This window comes from Hemitrygon akajei, chromosome 4 (genome assembly GCF_048418815.1).
Source record: "Hemitrygon akajei chromosome 4, sHemAka1.3, whole genome shotgun sequence".
NCBI lineage: Eukaryota > Metazoa > Chordata > Chondrichthyes > Myliobatiformes > Dasyatidae > Hemitrygon > Hemitrygon akajei.
In genome coordinates this window covers 75627026-75652358 of record NC_133127.1, presented here as the reverse complement: position 1 = coordinate 75652358, position 25333 = coordinate 75627026, and the positions used below count along the sequence as shown (strand labels likewise).

The 25333-nt window shown below is 44.4% G+C and overlaps 1 protein-coding gene across 2 annotated transcripts in view; it reads right to left on the bottom strand.

Moving 5' to 3' along the window:
* idua (alpha-L-iduronidase) overlaps window positions 1-25333 on the bottom strand; it is a 229322-nt gene that overhangs the window by 8468 nt on the left and 195521 nt on the right. For both annotated transcript variants that reach the window (XM_073042871.1, XM_073042872.1), the window contains 2 exons: window positions 21550-21675; window positions 15588-15664 (listed from right to left, as the gene is read on the bottom strand). In XM_073042871.1, the coding sequence (XP_072898972.1) occupies window positions 15588-15664; window positions 21550-21675 (203 nt within the window). The remainder of the gene's footprint in view (window positions 1-15587; window positions 15665-21549; window positions 21676-25333) is intronic.

Sequence of the window (25333 nt, the reverse complement as noted above, 5' to 3'; positions counted from 1 at the left end):
AGTGCTTTGGTTGAATGGTTAACTCACTGCCTAGTTTAGTGTCACCTGCCTCCTGTTAGTCTTTCCACAGAGCTCTGTAAAATGATGCAGGAAGCCCTTTGTCCAAGTGGCCACAGCAGATTCCCACCACATGCAATTTTCCAGCTTGTATGAGTGATACAAGCATCAAAGGTGAGAGTGAACTGTCTGGCGTTTTTCAGAGCTGGTGCTGCTCAGCGGGATGGGGACCCTGCATTTTCTTGGCTGCATAGTCCAGTCTACAGCCCAAAAGAGCAACTGAACGTGTATGCATTGGAGGACGTCACCTCTGGTCCTGCTCCCATCCAGGTGAAGGCTACAGCAGATGCCCATCAGGTGGGACACTTCACTACCGTGCATCACATAACCTGGGCAAATGAAGGCGTCATTCGCTGATGGAGAGAGGGCAGGAGGCAATGGCTAAGGACAGTGGTAGCAAAGTGAGGAAGCCATTCATCAGAACACTAATAACCTCATCTGTTAGCATAATTGAGTAAGTGGCCTTTGACTGAATTGCTGTGAGGGACTCCCTCTTGGAGACACTTTCCATAAGAAGCCTGGTAAGTCAAGTACCCACTGTAGACACTGTTAACATTAACGTCAGCATAGTTTGCCAATAGTCAGCCAAGAGAGGTCAGAGGTTAGGTATAATGATTTCTCACTGTCTTACCTGCAAGCCAACTGTGCTAATCATATTATTTCATTAAATGACTCAATGGTCTAATTACTGAAATAGCTTGGTAGAGCTCTTCAATACATAGTGTTATGACCTCGGCCCCCTCCTTTGTGAGAATCGCAAGAGCCCTAGTCAAGGGGGGGTCAACTGACCCAAGAGGGGGAGAGACGTGCTGAATAGACACAGGAAATGGGAGAGAGAGAAGGAGACGTGCGGAAGACCACGTTCTCCCGAGAAGCAGAATAAAGGCGACATTGACTATTGTCTCATAGAGACCACGTGAAAAGCCCTCGGGCAAAGTGGGCTGGTTGAGAGAGAGATCGCATCACCTGCAACCTGATTGACACCTGCGATCCCGTGAAGAAGTATAAAGGAGGGTCTGAGGGGGGCACAACCCTCAGACGCACCAAGGAGACACCAAGGAAGCACGATACCGATTCCCGTGGGAGCGGGAAGCCATTTTGAAGGAAGCCACGTGCGTTAGGTTCCGAATTTTGAATCTGTGGCTGGAACCATCGGAAGACCGCTTTTAACTAACAACGGGGAAGCCTGCTCCCCTGATTCCAAGGATTTGCTCTGTAAAGACAACGGGCAAGTGTTTATCCTTTCTCAACCATCTCTCTCTCTCCACAACGTGAAACCCCAGCGGTTCCCAAAAGGGAAAAGCCTGCAGACTTCTGAGTGACTCTTTATATTTCAATTGGACTCAGTATTACCCCCTAGACAACTATAGAGCTTATTTCTGATTGATTATTATTACACCGGTGTTTTAGATTGAGTTTTGACGATGTATATGATCTGAATGTTTTGTATTAACCATACGTTTATGCCCCTTTTTGAATAAAACGTTTGAAAATAGTAGCATCCGACTCAGCTGATCCCGCTATCTTTGCTGGTAAATTACCTGGTTACGAGGTTACGTAACAAGTGGGGTTCTCGTCCCGGATTTGAAACCAAAGGGGAGGGTTAGTGAATCGGGCTGTAAGTCCAAACTTAAATCTGGTTACGCAGGTAGCCAGACAGGAAACCAGCAAAGATGGATGTGGATGAACTTATGAGAAACCCGACGATAGAGGCGCTAGGGAAGGCTACAAAATCAGACTTGGTAAATTTGGCGCAGGTGTTAGACCTCACAGCGGTGAAGCCAGCAATGAAAAAGCAGGAAGTGCGAAGGGTCATACAACAGCATTACGTTGGGAAAAAGGTGTTTGCAGCTGAGGATTTGGAAAATATCCCCGAAAAGAGATTAGCAAGTGGGACAGATCAGGCAGAGTTGGAGAAAGCAAGGTTGGACCATGATCTTAAAGTAAAGCAGCTAAAAGCAGCTGAAAAGGCTGAAGAAAGAGCTGCAAAGGAAAAGGCTGAGGAAAGGGAGCATGTGTTCAAACTAAAGGAATTAGAGATGAAACGGGGTCATGAGCTCCAGCTAAAGCAGCTAGAAGCAGAAGCAGAAGAGAAAGAGAAACAAAGGAGCCATGAATTGGAGCTGGACAGGCGAAGACAAGAGCGAAGAGCTCAAGGGCAAGAGAGAGAGGAGGGGTTTGATGTTAGTCGGGCGTTGAGGTTGGTCCCCCCGTTCGAGGAGACGGATGTTGATAGTTATTTCTTGCTTTTTGAGAAGGTGGCAGTGAATCAGAAGTGGCCCAGAGAGCAGTGGGTGGCGTTGTTACAAAGTGTGTTACGAGGGAAAGCACAGCGGGCATATGCCGCGTTGCCCCCAGAAGGGGAAGGGAATTATGATCAAGTAAAGGAGGCCATTCTCCGAGGTTACGAGTTAGTACCTGAGGCGTATAGACAAAGGTTCCGAAATTTAAGGAAAGGGTGGAATCAAACGTATACCGAGCTAGCCCGTGAGAAGGGTGTGCTCTTGGATCGCTGGTGCACCGCGGAAAAGGTGGCCGAGAATTATGGGCGTATCAGGGAGTTATTTTTGGTTGAGGAATTTAAAGGTTGTGTTCCGGAAGAGATCTGGGTGTATTTAAATGCGAGGTCGAATCAGTCCATCTCAGAAATTGCTAGGTTCGCAGATGAATATCCCCTAACCCACAAGCCAAAGTTTTCCTCACCAAAAAGTTACCCAAGAGACCGTTGGAACGGCAGGGAAAGTCCGCCGGCTGAGGCGGAGATCCCGCCGGGAGCTAGCAGAAAAAGTGAGGATAACAGACAGGAAACCTGGAGACCCTCTGGTTTAACCTGCTTTAATTGTGGGAAGGTGGGTCATATCGCATCAAAATGCCCTGCTCCGAGGAAGGAGCCAGAGTGGGAGAGAGCAGCGATCCCTATCGGGCGTGCAGTGGTAATCAGGAAATCGACAAGAGGGCCCCAGGTAGATGGAATACAGGAGGGGTGGGAGACATTTAGTTCCGAAGGAACCGTGTCTTTGAAGGAAGGGGACCCCCCCATCCCCGTACGAATTTGGAGCGACACGGGGCGGAGCTATCATTAATTAGCCGTAACGTATTACCCTTCGGACCTCAGACGGGTGAGGTAGCCCTGAGAGGCCTAGGGAACTGGATCGAAGTAGTGCCTTTGCATAGGGTCCTTCTCGATTGCGAGTTGGTGTCGGGACCTGTGGAACTAGGAGTCCTGCCGGAGTTGCCGGGGGAAGGCGTGGACCTCCTTTTGGGTAATGACCTCGCGGGTGGGAAGATGGGAACCGCCCTGATAGTTGAGGCCCCGCCCATGGAGTCCCCGAGCTATCCCGCATGCGCGGACACTTGCAGCCTGTCGAGAGCGGCTGCTGGGACAGCGCGCAGTTTGAAATTGGCCCAGACGTTTTTACCGACCCTATACCACGAGGGTTCCGAGGGTGGTAAAACAGAAAGTAGTAAAGTGAAAGGGGGTAAGGGCGAGGAGATAGCCCTCCCCTTAGTGAAGAGAAAGGTCCTAGAGGTAGGAAATAAAGATGAGAAACGGATAAAGCTGTTAAAAGGTCCAGAGTTGGACATGATTGATCTGTCTGGTTTGGCAGAATTGTTTGGAGAAGTTGAGAGTTCTAAAGGTGTTCCCGATGGTCCCGAGAGTGAAATGAGGGCAGTCTTAGAGAGGAAGTGTATCCTTGCTGTGGAGAAGTCAGCTGAAATGGCCGAGGAGGTTGTTTCAGCTCGCAGGGTTGCGCCTTACCCAACGGGGGGCTGCCTAGAGAGTAACTGGAAGGATCGGGGGATGTTAGAATTTGAAAAAGGTACGGGTATTGAAAGCCTGGAAGAGGCCAATGTCCCGTTTGAGTGTGTCCAAGATGGGGATGCACGTGGTGCTGAACCTAGTCACGGAGCTCAGGAAAAAGCTGAGGTATTTGACTCAGCTGGACGAGACGGCCGTCCTTTTGGATCAGATAGGCTTGGTTCGGGGAAGAAAGGGTTAACCTTGGGGAGTGCGAGTCCCCAGAGGGTTGTGCTTAGGGGAGTGTTCAGAGTTAATGTGGAGTTTATGAATGGGGAGCTAACTGTTGTTGTGGGGGAGAACGGTAAATCTGTAGTTCACAACTCGAAGGGAAAAAGGTTAAAGTCTAAAATGATGCCTACGCACCGATTACGGGTTGATTTGGAATGTAAAGGTGCCTCACACGCTATTGTTATTCAAGAAAGCGCTGCAAGGAAACTGAAATTTAAATGCGGCCAGGGGGAAAGGTTCGCCCTGTAACACATCAGCCTGTATGGTCTTGGCAGAAGGGCTAACTACCTGGGTGGACGCGGAGTTAAGAGAATAACCCTTGTGGGAAGGAAAGGCGGGAGAGTACCTTGCCAAATTACTCGCAGTCCCCACGGGGGGACTCACCGGGAAAAGGCGATGGGTAATAGAAATGCCCTTTGTAAACCACAACGCCAGTTGTACAGGTTCACGCCAAAGCCTGTGAATAATAAAGACCACCCCTTGGGAGACCTGCCGGTGAAATACCACGACCGAAACGATTAGTATTTGTATAAACTTTTGTAGATGCACCTAAGCTAAGATCACACCCCCTTAGTTATGTTGCTGAAGAAAATAAATAAATAAGGTGGTTATTAAGCTGAAGTTTGATGCTACCAGACTTTAGTATGGCACGTGAGGTTAAGGTATTAAAGAAAGGGGCACTGTACTTGTTACCTGTTTAGATACTGACTTGAATGTATAACAGTAGTACTCTGTGAAGAGAAAAGCTTGTGTAGTATGTAGATTCAAAAAAAAAAGTCCTGTACCAACCTGTTTTTAACCGCTGGAAAAAAACCTGCTATGGGGGGAGGTGTTATGACCTCGGCCCCCTCCTTTGTGAGAATCGCAAGAGCCCTAGTCAAGGGGGGGGGGTCAACTGACCCAAGAGGGGGAGAGACGTGCTGAATAGACACAGGAAAATGGGGGAGAGAGAGAGAGACGTGCGGAAGACCACGTTCTCCCGAGAAGCAGAATAAAGGCGATATTGACTATTGTCTCATGGAGACCACGTGAAAAGCCCTCGGGCAAAGTGGGCTGGTTGAGAGAGAGATTGCATCACCTGCAACCTGATTGACACCTGCGATCCCGTGAAGAAGTATAAAGGAGGGTCTGAGGGGGGCACAACCCTCAGACGCACCAAGGAGACACCAAGGAAGCACGATACCGGTTCCCGTGGGAGCGGGAAGCCATTTTGAAGGAAGCCACGTGCGTTAGATTCCGACTTTTGAATCTGTGGCTGGAACCATCGGAAGACCGCTTTTAACTAACAACGGGGAAGCCTGCTCCCCTGATTCCAAGGATTTGCTCTGTAAAGACAACGGGCAAGTGTTTATCTTTTCTCAACCATCTCTCTCTCTCCACAACGTGAAACCCCAGTGGTTCCCAAAAGGGAAAAGCCTGCAAACTTCTGAGTGACTCTTTATATTTCAATTGGACTCAGTATTATCCCCTAGACAACTATAGAGCTTATTTCTGATTGATTATTATTACACCGGTGTTTTAGATTGAGTTTTGACAATGTATATGATCTGAATGTTTTGTATTAACCATACGTTTGTGCCCCTTTTTGAATAAAACGTTTGAAAATAGTAGCATCCGACTCAGCTGATCCCGCTATCTTTGCTGGTAAGTTACCTGGTTACGAGGTTACGTAACAATAGTAAGCACATTGCAGAATGATTATTTCTGCATTGCTCAGGTGAGTGGGGACTGGCCAATAGTGGTGATCACCTCCTCTCTGGTTCTTCTCGACTGTCCCTGTCTGCTTTCCTTGCCTCGCTTATGCCCGGGACCATCCTCCTGGCACGCATCTCACTGACTATTTGATTGAATTGCTATAAGGGACTTCTTCTAGGTGGGTCACTTCTCATAAGGAGCCTTCTAAAGGAAACCTATGGACTCTCTCCTGCTTCTTTTTTGGTAAAGGGCATTTTAGGAATCGAGTTAAGTGAACAGTATTTGAACTTTGGTAGTCAAGGGAGCTGGTTCATTTCTCCAATTAAAGAGTAGTAGATGACAGCAGGAGATCATGCAGACAGATAAAAGTATGAGTCAATAATGGTTTCAAACAGATCATATCTGTAAAGGAGGCAAGGCCAGTGGGAATTATTGTAAGAGTAAAACATGATAGATCAGAGACAGATAGGAAGCTCAGTATCAACAGAAAACCAGGACAAGGGAAGTGGATGACTCACATTTCAGATTCTGAAAGAGATACCCAAGGAATTCAGAAATAGACAGACACAACTTGATATGGATAGGTAGGATGGGCAACAGTGTACGTGTGCAAGCACAGGAACCTCTTTAAACAAAGGGGATTTGAACAGATTCGGTACCGTGAACAAGCAAGAGAGAAGACCCCAAGCTAGGAAAGCAGTGCATGTGCGAGAATTCAGCACAGTCCACCAACATCAGTAATGAGTATAATGCATCAGGTTTTGAGTTTTGTTAATCTTTAAATAAATAGCTGTCTATATCATTCCTTCATTTTCTGTTATCACAAAAATACCAAGTTTTGGCAACAGCTTGCAGCCTTTCTCTGCTCTGTGATTCCATATTGTGTGTTGCTGATGTTTGGTTGCCACAGAAGTGTGCCTTAAGGACCAATGCCCCCTTCAGATGAGTACACTGGCACTGGGTCCCACTGGGAACCTCACTGGTTTCAGTTCAGCACACGTTTCCAGGTATAATCTATTTCCGATGCCTTTTCACCATTTTCCTGACTTTATGCAGAGGACCCAGATAGACAGTGCAAAATGCCCAGCAATTTAAAAAGAGACACTTGGCTCTTAGCTTTTCTCCTGCACTGGGATGAAATTGTATTAATCTTTTCATCTGTAGCGTTCCCTCACATAAGCAGAGCCCTTCTCCCCCTGCTACTTTTGCTGTCTGTCACAACATTTGGATACTTTAAGCTTCTGGTGTTCTGTCTATCTATTTGACTGTATGTCACATCCACCATTGAACTCATCAGCTTCAGCCACTGACCGCTCCGAGGGCCTGCAGGGTTTGACACACTTGGCCAGATCTATGTCAGTTCTTCCCCACTATGCTGCCCCTTGATGTGTTGTATGCCAGTTGAGAACTCGGATAGGTAGCCCAGGTGGCGTTGCTGCCATGCAGACCAAGGGGCTGTCTGATGTTTCAGCCATCGCATGCACAACGAATGCTGTGAAATGGCGGTCCTCTCAAAGAAAATGAAGATGGCAGACAGCCAGATAGAGACTGGAAAGGTCACAGTCAAATGGGCCGTACTTCCTTTCAAGGGGATGGAGCTGCCGGCTGAAAGAGGTGAGCAGCTGCCACACACCTCCGATCAACTGTTCGTGCACTGTGCCCACAGCGTGGTCTGAAGCATCAGTAGTGATGGCAAAGATACACTGGGGAGCAGGTGCACCAGTAGGTTCACATTGGAAAGAGCCTACTTAGTGGCATTGCCTTTAAGCTCAGCAGCTCGTGGAATGAAGTGGGATAGAAGTTCATTTAAAAAGAGCTCAAAAATCTAGTAGCGTGGGGTGCTGGGAAATCTGTAATAGTGGTTACCTTTAATGGGTAGGGTTTCGCACCTTCTGCGGAGATGTGATGCCCGAGAAAGTCAATGGTTGACAACCTAAACTGGCATTTAGCAGGATTAGTATTCAACCTGTGTTGGCTTAAGTGCTCGAAATGTGTGTGGAGGTGAAATATGTGTTTGGATTTCGATGCACTAACAACATGTATGTCATCAGGTAATCAGAATCTAATTCTTTTAACACAGAGTCCATCAGCTATTGGAAAGTCTGTGCTGCATTTTTCAGTTCAAATGGCATGTGCAGAAATTCAAAGAGGCCAAACAGGGTTGCCACAGCCATTTTGGGAATGTCTTCCGAGCACACAGGCTAGTTAGTGCCTAACTAAGTTAAATTTAGAAAAAAAGTTAAAAGCTAAACGTGTTGAGAAGTCTTGGGTGTGTGGGACCGGGTAACGATTGTGGGTGGTGGCCCCATTAAGGCGTCAGTAATCGCTACATGGGTGGCAACCAGCATCGGGCTCAGGGACCATATGGAGGGGTAAAGCCCAGGGATTATTCGACCTGCATACAATGCCAAGTCTTTCCATATTGGCAAACTTGGCCTTGATGGTTGCAGCTTTTCTGGGTCCGGTCTACACGCACGGGCATGGACTGATGGGCCAGTTATGGAAATGTGGTGCTGGACCCCGTATTTTCTGACTGTAGTGGAGAATGTGGGCTTGGTGAGGTTTGGGAATTCACCCAGCAGTCGAGTGAACTCACCTGCAGTGGTGCATGTGCTTGACAGAGTCATGGGGATCCTACAGGGGTATTGACCCAAGGTCCTTGACATCCACAAGCTGGCTGTTCTTAAGACTGACCGGCAGTCGTTGGGCACACAGAAGATCTACACGGGGCACTCTCCAACCAGGACGAAGCCCCATGTGTAATGTCGCCCACTGAAGCAGAGCAACACCCGTCCTGTCCTACAAGTCTGGATCCTGCTGCTGTTGGCAGCCTCCAGCGAGGTTCCATCTTTCCTTGGCTTCTCATCGATAGACAATACTGGCAGCACACTCACTTTAGTACCCATGTCACACAAGGAATGTCAGCCTGAAAGGGTGTCCGTAATGAACAGCAGTCAAAAGCCACGGTGTTCACAGACCTCTGATGTCCCAATGTGCTGGCACTGTCAAAGCTGCAAGGCAGTTGGCATTTCTTGGCGTTCGTACCAAAGTGAGCGTGGTAAAAGCACAGGACCGACGTCTGTTTCAAGCCGCGGGCGTGTGTGTTGGAGACCCGTTGACCAGGAGGAGGAATTATGTACCTCTGATTGACTGAGTGTAGACTATCAAACATTTTAGCAAGGTCCCTATAGCCATTTATGGGTGCAATAGCGAGGGTCATGCGAACTTGTTCAGGTATTTGCTGCATGAAGAGCTCTTTAAAATAAAACAAGGATGGTGATTTCTCAGGAGAGGCAGTGTGTGGTCCATTAGCTCTGAAGGCCTCATATCCCCCTGGCTGGGCAAGGAGAGCAACTGTTTGGCGTGCTCAAACTCCGAAAGTCCAAAACTCGGTAACAGGTGAGCCTTCAGCGAGCTGTATTTATTGAGTTGCAGTGGGTGCTCAGGCAGACTCACCACTCTTGCTGCCGTGGAACTACTGAGAGGTGCTACTAGGTAGTAATACCTGGCGTCATCGGCAGAGATAACTCACAGCATGAATTGGGCCTCGGTTTGTACAAACCAACCGACGGCATTTTGCTCCCAAAACTCTGGTAGTTTCAAAGTGACTGAGTTGGCTAACATGTTGAATAACTCTGGAATCATCCTAGAGCATCGGGGTCAGCAATGTAGGCTTTCATAAATCAAATGGCAGAGGCATTTTAAGTTTAAGGGAAACAGTAACTACTCCTTCATCGTCGTCCAAACACAGAACAAAAAGCGCTGTAAAAAAACCACGTCATTATGTCATCACGTCAAACCAGCCTCTTAAAGTGAATCCCAACTCAACACTGGGTATGTTTCCACCAACTACATTATCCTACAATCTGATCTCAGGCTTGCAATTGCTGTAATATCTTTCGGTGACACAAGATGGCACTACATTCCTTACAGCTAATAGAAGTTTAAAAAGGCTACACGTCTGGAGATCTGAAATGCAAATTGAGAATTCTGAAATAATTAGAAGGTCCTATAATAGATAAATAACGATTAATATTCAATGTCGAGATCCGTATCATAATCTCTCATTATAAAGATGATCAATTACCATCTGCAACACTAACATTTTTTAACCGCTGAGGACATCCAATGCACATCCAGTGTCCATCACTCGTTTGCAGGACATCAGCACAACACTCTAGTACAAAATCTTGTTCCTTCACCTTGCATGCACATGTCAAACTGTAACAAGGTACCTCAATGATTGTAAAATTACAAAGACATGGACTCCAGCAGACAATTTTATTCTCAAAGTTACTGTAGTTCAGTAAATTAATCAATACATTTTGCTCTCACCTAGCCCGGAGTAACTTGCCTAGCCAAAATCACTACTTTTCAACAATAATATGCCTGGGGGGATGTCACGTGATGACGTAGGATCGAGATGTGGAAATCCAGCTCTCCCGTAAAAAACCAGTAAAATAATGTTTAAATGAAGAAAAGTTAGTAAATACTTTTAAAAAATTACTTATAAACTACTCAGGATTGTCTTAAGATAGCCTCGGGCTCAAGTTTTTGACCTCCGGCGATACAGAACAGGAAACTGCGGCAACATCAACCATTTCCAAAAACAAAAGAGCAACAGTGCGCATTTGCGCATGTGTGAAGGAAGGGGCATGCGCAAACACGAGCAACCCAAACTACAAATCCCAGTTATGATCGGAACTGAAAGTGGAAGTGAATGTGAGGTGGAATCAGATCCTCTGGATAAATCAGACGAAGATGAAGAGACAAACAAAGAAGAGCAACAGGAAGAGGTTGGAGGTGATATTGGAGACATAAAAAAATCTTTGGTGCAAACAATGCATGAATTAAAAGCATTAAAAGTAATAAAAAAGATATTAAAAATATGAAGATTATGTTTGATAAAATGATGAAAAGACAGGACAAAATGGACAAGAAAATTAAAAACTTGAAAGAAACAACGGGAGACACCATTGGTAGAGTGAATAAAATGGAAGATAATATTTCTGCCTGGACATCAGAAAGAAAACGGTTGTTGGAAAAAGTGGATGTACTTGAAAATTTTAGCAGAGGAAATAATATTAAGATTGTTGGACTTAAAGAAGGTATAGAGGGAGAGGATCCAATAAATAGACAATAGACAATAGGTGCAGAAGTAGACCATTCGGCCCTTCGAGCCTGCACCGCCATTTTGAGATCATGGCTGATCAATTCCTATCAATACCCAGTTCCTGCCTTGTCCCCATATCCCTTGATTCCCCTATCCATAAGATACCTATCTAGCTCCTTCTTGAAAGCATCCAGAGAATTGGCCTCCACTACCTTCTGAGGCAGTGCATTCCACACCCCCACAACTCTCTGGGAGAAGAAGTTTTTCCTTAACTCTGTCCTAAATGACCTACCCCTTATTCTCAAACCATGCCCTCTGGTACTGGACTCTCCCAGCATCTGGAACATATTTCCTGCCTCTATCTTGTCCAATCCCTTAATAATCTTATATGTTTCAATCAGATCCCCTCTCAATCTCCTTAATTCCAGCGTGTACAAGCCCAGTCTCTCTAACCTCTCTGCGTAAGACAGTCCAGACATCCCAGGAATTAACCTCGTGAATCTATGCTGCACTTCCTCTACAGCCAGGATGTCCTTCCTTAACCCTGGAGACCAAAACTGTACACAATACTCCAGGTGTGGTCTCACCAGGGCTCTGTACAAATGCAAGAGGATTTCCTTGCTCTTATACTCAATTCCCTTTGTAATAAAGGCCAACATTCCATTAGCCTTCTTCACTGCCTGCTGCGCTTGCTCATTCACCTTCAGTGACTGATGAACAAGGACTCCGAGATCTCTTTGTATTACTCCCTTACCCAACTCTATACCGTTCAGATAATAATCTGCCTTCCTGTTCTTACTCCCAAAGTGGATAACCTCACACTTATTCACATTAAGCGCCATCTGCCAAGTATCTGCCCACTCACCCAGCCTATCCAAGTCACCCTGAATTCTCCTAACATCCTCATCACATGTCACACTGCCACCCAGCTTAGTATCATCAGCAAATTTGCTGATCTTATTTTCTATGCCTTCATCCAAATCGTTAACGTAAATGGTAAACAGCTGTGGTCCCAATACTGAGCCCTGTGGCACCCCACTAGTCACCACCTGCCATTCCGAGAAACACCCATTCACCGCTACCCTTTGCTTTCTATCTGCCAACCAGTTTTCTATCCATGTCAATGCCTTCCCCCCGATGCCCTGAGCTTTGATTTTACCCACCAATCTTCTATGTGGGACCTTATCAAAGGCCTTCTGAAAATCGAGGTACACTACATCCACTGGATCTCCCCCGTCTAACTTCCTGGTTACATCCTCGAAAAACTCCAACAGATTAGTCAAGCATGATTTACCCTTGGTAAATCCATGCTGGCTCAGCCCAATCCTATCACTGCTATCTAGATATGCCACTATTTCATCCTTAATAATGGATTCTAGCATCTTTCCCACCACCGATGTCAGGCTGACAGGTCGATAGTTCTCTGTTTTCTCCCTCCCTCCTTTCTTAAAAAGTGGGATAACATTAGCCATTCTCCAATCCTCAGGAACTGATCCTGAATCTAAGGAACATTGGAAAATGATTACCAATGCATCCACAATTTCCAGGGCCACCTCCTTTAGTACCCTAGGGTGCAGACCATCTGGACCTGGGGATTTGTTAGCCTTCAGTCCCATCAGTCTTCTCATCACCGTTTCCTTCTGAATGTCAATCTGTTTCATTTCCTCTGTTACCCTATGTCCTTGGCCCATCCATACATCTGGGAGATTGCTTGTGTCTTCCTTAGTGAAAACAGATCTAAAGTACTCATTAAATTCTTCTGCCATTTCTCTGTTTCCCATAACAATTTCACCCAATTCATTCTTCAAGGGCCCAACATTGTTCTTAACTATCTTCTTTCTCTTCACATACCTAAAAAAGCTTTTGCTATCTTCCTTTATATTCCTGGCTAGCTTGCGTTCGTACCTCATTTTTTCTCCCCGTATTGTCTTTTTATTTAAGCTCTGTTGTTCCTTAAAAACTTCCCAATCATCTGTCCTCCCACTCACCTTAGCTGTCATATTTCCTTTTTTTTAATGCTATGCAATCTTTGACTTCCTTTGTCAACCACTGTGGCCCCTTTCCCCCCTTTGAATCCTTCCTTCTCTGGGGGATGAACTGATTTTGCACCTTGTGCATTATTCCCAAGAATACCTGCCATTGCTGTTCCACTGTCTTTTCTGCTAGGCTATCCGTCCAGGCAACTTTGGCCAGCTCCTCCCTCATGGCTCCATAGTTTCCCCTGTTCAACTGCAACACTGACACCTCCGAGCTGCCCTTATCCTTCTCAAATTGCAGATAAAAGCTTATCATATTGTGATCACTACCTCCTAATGGCTCCTTTACTGTGAGATCGCTTATCAAATCCTGTTCATTACATAACACTAAATCCAGAATAGTCTTGTCCCTGGTCGGCTCTCGTACAAGCTGTTCCAAGAATGCATCCCGTAGGCACTCTACAAACTCCCTATCCTGTGGTCCAGCACCAACCTGATTCTCCCAGTTCACCTGCATGTTGAAATCTCCCATAACTACTGCGACATTACCTTTGTCACATGCCAATGTTAACTCCCTATTCAACTTGCACCCAATATCCATGCTACTGTTTGGTGGCCTGTAGACAACACCCATTTGGGTCCTTTTGCCCTTACTGTTCCTCAGTTCTATCCACACAGACTCTACATCTCCTGACCCTATGTCCCCCCTTGCAAAGGACTGAATCTCATTCCTCACCAACAGGGCCACCCCACCCCCTCTGCCCACATTTCTGTCCCTACGATAGCACGTATACCCTTGTACATTCATTTCCCAGGTCTGATCTCCCTGCAGCCATGTCTCCGTTATCCCAATAGACAATAGGTGCAGAAGTAGACCATTCGGCCCTTCGAGCCTGCACCGCCATTTTGAGATCATGGCTGATCATGGTTTTCAAAAATGGATTCCGGAAATTTTGGAAATGGAAGAAGGAACCCAGTTAATTGAAATTGAAAGGGCTCACTTAAGATCAAGACCTCAAGTGATCAAAACCCACGATCAATCTTGATAAAATGCTTAAGATATCAAGATAAAGAAAAGATCCTGAAGGTGGCTGCCCAACGTGCCAGAAAGAGAAACGGGCCATTGATGATAGAAGGGAAAACAGTTCTTTTCTATCCTGATATAAATTATGACCTTTAGAAGAGAAAGAAGGAATTTAACCCAGTGAAAAAAGTTTTATGGGAAAAAGGTTATAAAGTTATATTGCGCCACCCGGCAACCCTGATAATTTTTTTAGATGACGGAAAAAGAAGATCTTTTACTGATTATTGGGATGCAGAAGAATTTGCACAAGAACTCCCAAATATTCGCTAACCACAGCCAAAGATTTAAAAGTGAAACGGATTAAAGATGAAGACAGGGACAGTGAATGGAGTTGATGGATGTTTAAGGACAGAAGAATATTTAAATATATTCTTAATTATATGATACGGGGGAGAAAGGTAAAAATTTGAGAAATATTAATCGAGAGTAGTGATATTATTTTTTCTTCTCTTATATGTACTTTTAATGTTACGGGGGAGCTGGGGGAACTTCGGATCGATTGCTACGGGATCCACGTGTGTAATCATGGCGATTGCCATGACCCGCACAATGGAGGGGGGTAATGTTGTGTTTTTTTTATTCACAACATTAGTAGGGGGGTATTTTGTTATTTTTTTCTTTATAATCTATTTTTGTTTAATCTTTCTTTCTTTGCCTGGACAATCGGGGGGGGGGAGACACATAGCAACACGGAGAATTTTAAAAAGATTCCCCAAGGTACTACGAAAGTTGAAAAGTTAGGTATTACTATAGACTGGAGTAACCCTGTTAAAAATAATGACTAATTTACTGAATTTTTAAAGTTTTAATGTTAATGGGCTTAATGGACTGGTGAAAAGAAAAAGAATTTTAACATACATTAAGAAAATGAAAATAGATATAGCTTTTAGCTGCATTCCATTTGAAAAAATTACTTATAATTTAAGAGATAAATATGAAATATTTCTGAAAGTTTGGCGCCCTTATTTACAAAAGATAGGATTAAATATATAGGTGCTCCGAAGATAAAATTATTGGTTATTTGGGGAAAGAAATAAATATATATACTAAAACTATTATGAACTCCATAGAGCATGTGGGGATCTTCCGATATCCAGGCATTCTTTCTTTCTTTCTTTTTTTCTCTTTCTACAGGGATATGTTGGGGGGAGGGGGGAAGGGTTGATAATTGTTTTTCCTTCAGTAAGCATTTGAAAATTCAATAAGAAAAATTTTAAAACCCAAAAAACAATAATATGCCTATCAGTGCATGGAAATTCATTCTCAGACGGTTGGGCTAAACAATGTATTGTGTCATATCAGTGTTTAGTACTATAACTATGAAATTAATTCTACTGAAGCAACATGTATCCATTTAAAGATTCAAATGGTTGTCTTTGATACAACTTGGTATTGGTTTCACATTACTTTTTCAATTCCTGCTTTGTTCTCATTTGACACACCCTCAATACCTCAGAATTAGTCAAGGGGTGGTGAGGTAAAACTTCTCCTTGTCCCTTTATTTATAAAGGGCACCATTTTAAATACCCTTTTAACAGTCTTTCCAACTTCCCTTAACAACATTGCAGATTTACTCACATTCATCTGCCCCCACACTTCTTGAAAATTGTTTAGTTTAATTTCAGTACTTACTTTGAATTGACACAACCATCATCCCACCTGATGACCACCTGACCCAGGGTCAGAGGTATGAAGCTCACACCATTAACCTGAAAAAATAATTGGAAAATAGTTCACAATGTTATGCTGCATTCTTTACTTCCTTGACAATATGTGACCTTTTCAAACATTAGTTGAAGTTGCTAAGAACTTAATGTTCAGTGTGTGTTCTTTCCATTCACAGATTCACAACCAACTGATAACACAACATATAAGCCTGGGTGCTAATGATTTTCGGTGTTCATGTTTATTTTATTACAAATACAGGCTTCCACTCTGATTAAAACACATCAACAGGCAATTGCTGGGTTATCCTAGGATAGTGATTTATTGCAGCAGTGCAGAAGGAGAAAATTGTGGGTCACATTGCCTGATTATAAGTGATGTAGGATTCTGGTATAACCTAACTTCTCTAAAATTCTTGGCCCCAGGCGAAAACTGAATTTTTTGTGTTCTTCAACACTTGAAATTTTGGGGCTCTTCCTTAACATCAAAACATCCAAGAGCCCGTGCATGACGTCAATGCCCAATTCATGCCTTTGCTGTAAATTGATTCATGGATGGTTAATCAACGAACAGCATGGGCAATACACAAGAAAGCAAGTCTGAACAGCAGAGACTAACATTTCTCCTGTTCTATTAGCCCAATAAATGAGTTTCTCTTCATCGCATTAATATGATTCATATGTTCTATGTCGGAGAGGACAATAGGAGTGTGCTTGGTTAACCTGGATCTGGCAGTTGTAATCCTAAGTGGCATAGGACACCATGTCACAATTCCTTTGTCATACTAGGAATGGCAGCATAGCCACAGGGTAATGACTGTATAATTTCTATTCAGTGCCCAGAACCTCCAAGTGCTAGAAACTCCCACTCCAGGCAAAGTGGCAGAACACTGGTGGGTTAAGTGGCTTCCAGCAAGCCAGCCAAGGAAATGGCTGCAGTTTGAGGAAGACGTAGGCCAAATCATTGAGGTAATAGCCAAGGAAGATGTTGATAAGACGACTCCAGACCTTATCAATTATCATTGTCAGTTGTGCTACTGACAGCTTTGGCCTAATGGAGAAGAAAGCCAGAAAAGCCCCTGACACAATAAACCATAGGGTGGGCAAAATACACTAAGCAGTACACAGCGCCAAGTTGCTGAGTTCTGTAACATCCTCAGAAGAAAGCTTATGACAGTGTGCAGGGCAGGCTGGGAGAGAGAGAGAGAGAGAGCCAGAAAATAAGCTGCTCTTTTTGATTCACCAAGCAGCTGCTAGGACAGAAGGCCACCTCGGAAGCTCCAAACAAGAGATGGATCTACACCTTCAGAATTCCCTCAGCGACTTAGAGAGGGAGCTGGAGCTAGGGCAACATAGCTCCCTCGTAAATCCTCCTCCTCCTGTGGTTGAGCTCAATGTCAAGGAGCTCTGCTGGAAGGAGATCCAGGAAAGAATCAGAGCAGCCAGAGCTAGTTCTGCCCCTGGTCTCAGTACCAGGGAGTACCCTACAAGGTGTACACGCACTACCCCAAGCTCCTCCAGTTACTTTAGAAATTCCTTAGGGTTATCTGGCGTAGGTGAAAGGTTGCAGACCAGTAAAGGTGTGCAGAGGGAGTCTGGGTCCCCAGGAGGAGAATTCTAAGGACAATGATCCATCTCACTAATCAGTGTGGAAAGAAAGTTAATTTTCAGTATCGTTTTCCGTCACCTGACTGAAGAACTGGCAATAGATTTCCCATTTAAGGACAGCTTGTGATGGAAGGAAGTCTGGAGTTGGCAAAAATCTAACACACGGGTTGACTCTGCCCTTCTCAGCAGGTAAATTTTAAGTCTCTGCAATGTGAAATTGAAAAGGGAATGATAATGGTGAGGGAATGGGCATGTAGATGGGGTTATAAGGCAGAAGGTGGTAATGGGAAATGAGGATGGGATACGAACATACCACTTTCCTGAATGAACAATGAAGTTTTGCTGATCGCTGGTTCTGTGGTGACACAGTTAATGATTGCCAGCAACCTGTCCCTTTAAGCGACTGACCAGCGGACGTGATGGGGTCAGTTTGCTGCAGCGACTTGCAGATGTGGATTATCTTCTGCTGCAAGAGATTGTGAAAGCTGCAAAGAAAGTGCCAAGAAGTGTGGATAATATGGCTTCATGAGTAAAGTACTGGAGAAGTGTGGAAAAAGCATGAAAAAACATAGCATGGAACAGTACAGCACAACACCAGCCCTTTGGCCCTTTTAACCCACTCTAAGATCAACATAGTCCTTACCTTCCCACATAGCCCTTCATTGTTCTTTATCCTTGTGCCTATTTAGGAGTCTCATAAATATCTGCCTCTACTACCACTCCTGGCAGTGTGATCCATGCACCCACCTCTCTGTGAAAAGAATGACACTACCCCTGATATCCCCTTATACTTCCCTCTAATCACCTCGTCTCTATTTCCTGAGGAGACTGAGGTTCTTTAACATCTGCCGGACGATGCTGAGGATGTTCTGCGAGGCTGTGGTGGCCAGTACTATCATGTTTGCTGTTGTGTGCTGGGGCAGCAGGCTGACGGTAGCAGACACCAACAGAATCAACAAACTCATTCGTAAGGCCAGTGATGTTGTGGGGGTGGAACTGGACTCTCTGACGGTGGTATCTGAAAAGAGGATGCTGTCCAAATTGCATGCCATCTTGGACAATGACTCCCATCCACTCCATAATGTACTGGTTAGGCACAGGAGTACATTCAGCCAGAGACTCATTCCACCGAGATGTAACGCTGAGCGTCATAGGAAGTCATTCTGACCTGTGGCCATCAAACTTTACAACTCCTCCCTCGGAGTGTCAGACACTCTGAGCCAATAGGCTGGTCCCGGACTAATTTCCACTTGGCATTATTTACTTATTATTATTTAATTATTTTTAAAAAAAAATCAGAAAGATCAAGGGTCCCAGTATAGATCCCTGCAGAACACCACTGGTCACTGTCCTCCAGGCAGAACATACTCCAACTACCACCCTCTGCCTTCTGAGAGCAAACCAATTCTGAATCCACCCAGCTATGCCTCCCGACTTTCTGAATGAGCCTGCTCATTTAATCATCTATGAATGGTTTGCCCACCACTGATGTTAGTCTTGCAGGTTTATAATTCCCAGAATTATCCATACTAACTTCCTTGACAAAGGAATAACACTTGGCACCTTCCAATCTTCTGGTACTATTATGGCCTGTGAGGGGCCAAAGATCATTGCCAAAGGCACACAATCTCTTCCCTTGCCTCTTGTAGTAACCTGGGGGTACATCCTGCCCAGCTTAATGTTTTTCAAAAGTTCTAGCACATCCTCTTTCTTAACGTTGACATGCATCAGCATATCAGCTGTTTTACACTGTCCCTCTCACTGGTGAATACTGGAGCAAGTACTCATTAAGAACCTCTCCTACCTTCTCCAACTCCAGGCACACATTTCCTCCTTTATCCCTGATCGGTCCTACCCTCTCTCTAGTCATCCTTATGTTCTTCATGTACGTATAGAATGCCTTGGGGTTTTTCTTTATCCTACACACCAAGGCTGTCTTGTGACCACTTTTCGCTCTCCCAAGTCCATCGTTAAGCTCCTTCCTGGTCACCTTGTCTGATTCTTGTTTCCAAAATTTAAGTATTCAATCAGATTGGATGTTTCCTATGGCGCATCAATAAAAATTGGTGAGGGTCGAAGGGGACCAGCCAAATTTCTTTAGCTTCTCGAGGAAGTAGTGCCACTGGTGAGCTTCCTTGGCTGTGGTATCAATGTGATTCATATGGTACAGGCTACTGGCGATGCTCACTCCCAGGAACTTCAAGCTCTCAACTCTTTCGACCTCGACCTCAGTACCATTGATGTACACAAGAGCATGTGCACTGCCCTTCTTTCTGGTCAATGACCTGCCCTTTTGCTTTGCTGACTTTGAGGGAAAGGCCGCTATCATGACTCCATGTTACTAAGCTCTCTGTCTCCTTCTACTTCCAGCTCATTATTTGAGGCACGGCCCACTATGGTGGCATTGTCTGCAAACCTGTAGATGGTGTTCGAGCAGAATCTGGCCACACAATTGTGAGTGCATAGGCAGGAGAGTGGGGTGGGGGTGGGGGTTGAGGTTGTGACCTTGTGTGGCACCAGCGCTGAAGATAATTGTGGCAGGTATGGTGCTGCCTATTCTTACTGATTGTGGTCTGTTGGTCGGGAAGTCAAAAATCTAGTCGTAGGGGAGGCATTGACTCCCACGTCCAAGAATTAGGAGATAAGGTTGTTTGGAATGAGAGTATTGAAGGCGAAGCTGTAAGTAATAACCTTTAGTTTGATGCGAGTGTTTTACCTTCCTGGTGCTGAAAGCTAGAGCACAGGATAAGGAAGACTGCTTCTGTTGTAGTCCTGTTTCAGTGAGGGGGAAACCTGCAGCGAGTCCAGACTGGAGTTAATGTGTGCCATGATCAGCCTCTCAAAGCACCTACATGATGGAGGATGTCAGAAGCCACCAGGCAGGAGTCATTAAGGCATGTTACCTTCTTTATCTTAGGTTCTAGGATGATAGTAGTACTCTTAAAGCGAGTGGCATCCTCAGATTGAAGCAGAGAGAGAAAATAACAATGTCTGAAATAACCCCACTAGCTGATCTGCACTGGATTTAAGGACATGGCCAGGGACACCATTCAGACCAGAAGCTTTACTGTAGAGCTATATACTCTATTGCGATACAGTTTTAAATGAACTAAGCAATTTCGTACTGATTTTGTTCTTTGCAATCAAATGATGATCATATATCATTTAAATCTTTAGCATGAGAAATTCTACAGATGCTGGAAATCCAAAGCAACACACAGAAAATGCTGGAGGAACTCAGCAGGTCAGGCAGCATCTATGGACATTAATAAGCAGTTGATCGGTTCTTTTACTGAGGAAGAAGTGGAGAGCTTTAAGGCCTTCTTGATGGGGGATAGAGTGTATAGGGACTGGACATCATGGTGAAAATGAGGTGGTCAGGGCCAAGGAATTGAAAGCTACTGAGGAGATTAAGAGCAAACAAGAGAAAATCTGCAGGTGCTGAAATTCTAAACAGCTGTCTCTCCCTGCACCTGCCCCACTAAACATAACCTCACACCTCAGTTCCATTCAATCCCCCTCAGTCGAAACATTGACTGTATTTTTTCCATAGATGCTGCCTTTCCCGCTGTGTTCCTCCAGCGTTTTGTGTGTGTTGTGAGGAGACTGAGAGCATAAAAAGTGTCACAGATGTAGGTGGGGAAGGGACTGAACCAAGGGAGATTGAATGGAACTGAGGTATGAAGTTACAAGTTTAGTGGGGCAGGAGCAGGGAGAGACAATAGGCCTATCTGAACAGTCAGGTTTGTGGATCTTGGGTAGGAGGTAGAGGTCAGCAGTACGGGGTAAGGGAACTATGACTTTGCTGGCAGTGGATGGGAGTTCACCAGAGATGATGAGATCAGTGATGGTGTTGGAGACAGTTTTCTGATGGCCCAGAGTGGGGTCTGCTTCAAGGGGTAAGTATGAGGAAGTGTCTGCGAGTTGGGGACAGTCCACCACACCACAACAGCACTCCCTTTGTACTTCTTCAATACCATTTCTCAAACTAAAATTCTCCACCATCGACAAGAAACAAATATTCCTCAATTGGAAAAACATTGTTATTTCTTCACCGCAGTTGGGTAAATAGAACTTTCTATCAATGAACACCGTGGGCATAACTTCATCATGCAAACTGGAAGTTCAGTAAGGTGACTCATTAAATAAAGATTAATTAGGGGTAGGCAAACTATAACAGTCAGGCTTTGAATAAAGAAAAAAAATTAAATAGAACGATAAGTCGTGCAGAGTAAAAATTTGAGTTTGCACGATCTCCCAATAATACAGTAAGGTTTTTCCTCATATAAGAACAAGATAATTCTAAAAAGTCAAATTATAACCTGATTTGGTGGCCTTTCGGGCTTTGCACAGACGTGCAGAAGATAAATGGAAGGAAGAGGAAGCTGTAGCTTTAAAATGAGTGTTTCTTCGGGAGAAAATGGCAATGGTCCCTTGACAATCGGATTCTGATGAAGATAGAGTAAAATTACTACAAAACACAAAACAACACATAATGCTTCCTATATATACTTCTACATGTAAAGGTAACTTTTAGAAACATAGAAAACCTATAGCACAATACAGACCCTTCGGCCCACAAAGTTGTGCCGAACACATCCCTACCTTAGAAATTACTAGACTTCCCCATAGCCGTCTATTTTTCTAAGTTCCATGTACTTATCTAAGAGTCTCTTAAAAGACCCTATCGTATCTGCCTCCACCATCGTTGCCGGCAGTCCATTCCATGCACTCACCACTCTCTGAATAAAAAACTTACCCCTGACATCTCCTCTGTACCTACTCCCCAGCACCTTAAACCTGTGTCCTCTTGTGGCAACCATTTTAGCCCTGGGAAAAAGCCTCTGACTATCCATATAACCATATAACAATTACAGCACGGGAACAGGCCATCTCGGCCCTTCTAGTCCATGCCGAACGCTTACTCTCACCTAGTCCCACTGGCCCGCACTCAGCCCATAACCCTCCATTCCTTTCCTGTCCATATACCTATCCAATTTTACTTTAAATGACAATACCGAACTTGCCTCTACCACTTCTAATGGAAGCTCATTCCACACAGCTACCACTCTCTGAGTAAAGAAATTCCCCCTCGTGTAACCTTAAACTTTTGCCCCCAACTCTCAACTCATGTTCTCTTGTTTGAATCTCCCCTACTCTCAATGGAAAAAGCCTATCCACGTCAACTCTATCTATCCCCCTCATAATTTTAAATGCCACTATCAAGTCTCCCCTCAACCTTCTACGCTCCAAAGAATAAAGACCTAACTTGTTCAATCTTTCCCTGTAACTTAGGTGCTGAAACCCAGGTAATATTCTAGTAAATCTTCTCTGTACTCTCTCCATTTTGTTGACATCTTTTCTATAATTTGGTGACCAGAACTGTACACAATACTCCAAATTCGGCCTTACCAATGCCTTGTACAATTTTAACATTACATCCCAACTCCTATACTCAATGCTCTGATTTATAAAGGCCAGTATACCAAAAGCTTTCTTCACCACCCTATCCACATGAGTTTCCACCTTCAAGGAACTATGCACCATTATTCCTAGATCACTCTGTTCTACTGCATTCTTCAATGCTCTACCATTTACCATGTATGTTCTATTTGGATTATTCCTACCAAAATGTAGCACCTCACATTATCAGCATTAAACTCCATCTGCCATCGTTCAGCCCACTCTTCTAACTGGCCTAAATCTCTCTGCAAGCTTTGAAAATCTACTTCATTATCCACAACGCCACCTACCTTAGTATCATCTGCATACTTACTAATCCAATTTACCACCCCATCATCCTGATCATTAATGTCTATGACAAACAACATTGGACCCAGTACAGATCCCTGAGACACACCACTAGTCATCAGCCTCCAACCTGACAAACAGTTATCCACCACTACTCTCTAGCATCTCCCATCCAGCCACTGTTGAATCCATTTTACTAGTTCAATATTAATACCTAATGATTGAACCTTCCTAACTAACCTTCCATGCGGAACTTTGTCAAAGGCCTTACTGAAGTCCATATAGACAACATCCACTGTTTTACCCTCGTCAACTTTCCTCATAACCTCTTCAAAAAAATTCAATAAGATTTGTCAAACATGACCTTCCACCCACAAATCCATGCTGACTGTTCCTAATCAGACCCCGTCTATCCAGATAATTATATATACCATTTCTAAGAATACTTTCCATTAATTTACTCACCACTGACGTCAAACTGACAGGCCTATAATTGCTAGGTTTACTCTTAGAACCCTTTTTAAACAATGGAACCACATGAGCAATACGCCAATCCTCCGGCACCATCCCTGTTTCTAATGACATTTGAAATATTTCTGTCAGAGCCCCTGCTATTTCTACACTAACTTCCCTCAAGGTCCTAAGGAATATCCTGTCAGGACCCGGAGATTTATCCACTTTTATGTTCCTTAAAAGCGCCAGTACTTCCTCCTCTTTAATCGTTATAGTTTCCATAACTTCCCTACTTGCTTCCCTTACCTTACACAATTCAATATCCTTCTCCTTAGTGAATACCGAAGAAATTGTTCAAAATCTCCCCCATCTCTTTTGGCTCCACACATAGCTGTCCACTCTGATTCTCTAAGGGACCAATTTTATCCCTCACTATCCTTTTGCTATTAATATAACTGTAGAAACCCTTTGGATTTATTTTCACCTTACTTGCCAAAGCAACTCGTATCTTCTTTTAGTTTTTCTAATTTCTTTCTTAAGATTCTTCTTACATTATTTATATTCCTCGAGCACCTCATTCACTCCATGCTGCCTATATTTATTGTAGATCTTTCTCTTTTTCCTAACCAAGTTTCCAATATCCCTTGAAAACCATGGCTCTCTCAAACCTTTAACCTTTCCTTTCAACCTAACAGGAACATAAAGATTCTGTACCCTCAAAATTTCACCTTTAAATGACCTCCATTTCTCTATTACATCCTTCCCATAAAACAAATTGTCCCAATCCACTCCTTCTAAATCCTTTTGCATCTCCTCAAAGTTAGCCTTTCTCCAATCAAAAATCTCAACCCTGGGTCCAGTTCTATCCTTCTCCATAATTATATTGAAACTAATGGCATTGTGATCACTGGACCTGAAGTGCTCCCCAACACATACCTCCATCACCTGACCTATTTCATTCCCTAACAGAAGATCCAACACTGCCCCTTCTCTAGTCGGTACCTCTATGTATTGCTGCAAAAAACTATCCTGCACACATTTTACAAACTCCAAACCATCCATCCCTTTTACAGTATGGGCTTCCCAGTCTATGTGTTAAAATCTCCCACGATCACAACCCTGTGTTTACTACAAATATCTGCTTTCTCCTTGCAAATTTGCTCCTTCAATTCTCGCTCCCCATTAGGTGGTCTATAATACACCCCTATAAGTGTTGCTACACCTTTCCCATTCCTCAATTCCACCCAAATATACTCCCTAGATGAGCCCTCTAATCTATCCTGCCAGAGCACCGCTGTAATATTTTCTCTGACAAGCAACGCATCACCTCCCCCTCTTGTCCCTCCGATTCTATCACACCGGAAGCAACGAAATCCAGGAATATTTAGTTGCAAATCACACCCCTCCTGCAACCATGTCTTCAGCCACGTGTTGATCTGCACTATCTTACTATTTCTAAACCCACCTGCACGTGGCACTGGTAGCAATCCTGAGATTGCTGTCCTGGAGGACTTGGCACCTAGTTCCCTAAACTCACCTTTCAGGACCTCCTCACTCTTCCTACCCATGTCATTGGTCCCTACATGGACCACGACATCTGGCTGCTCACCCTCCCTCTTCAGAATACTGAGAACTCGATCCGAGATATAGCGGACCCTGGCACCAGGGAGGCAACAGACCATCCGGGATTCTCAATCTCTTCCACAGAACCTCCTATCTGTCCCCCTAACTATCGAAACCCCTATCACTACTGCTCTCCTCTTTTCCCTCCTTCCCTTCTGAGCTGAGGGTCCAGTCTCGGTGCCAGAGACACAACCACTGCAACTTGTCCCTGGTAGGTCATCCCCACCAACAGTATCCAAAACAGTATACGTATTATTGATGAGAACAGCCACAGGGGTG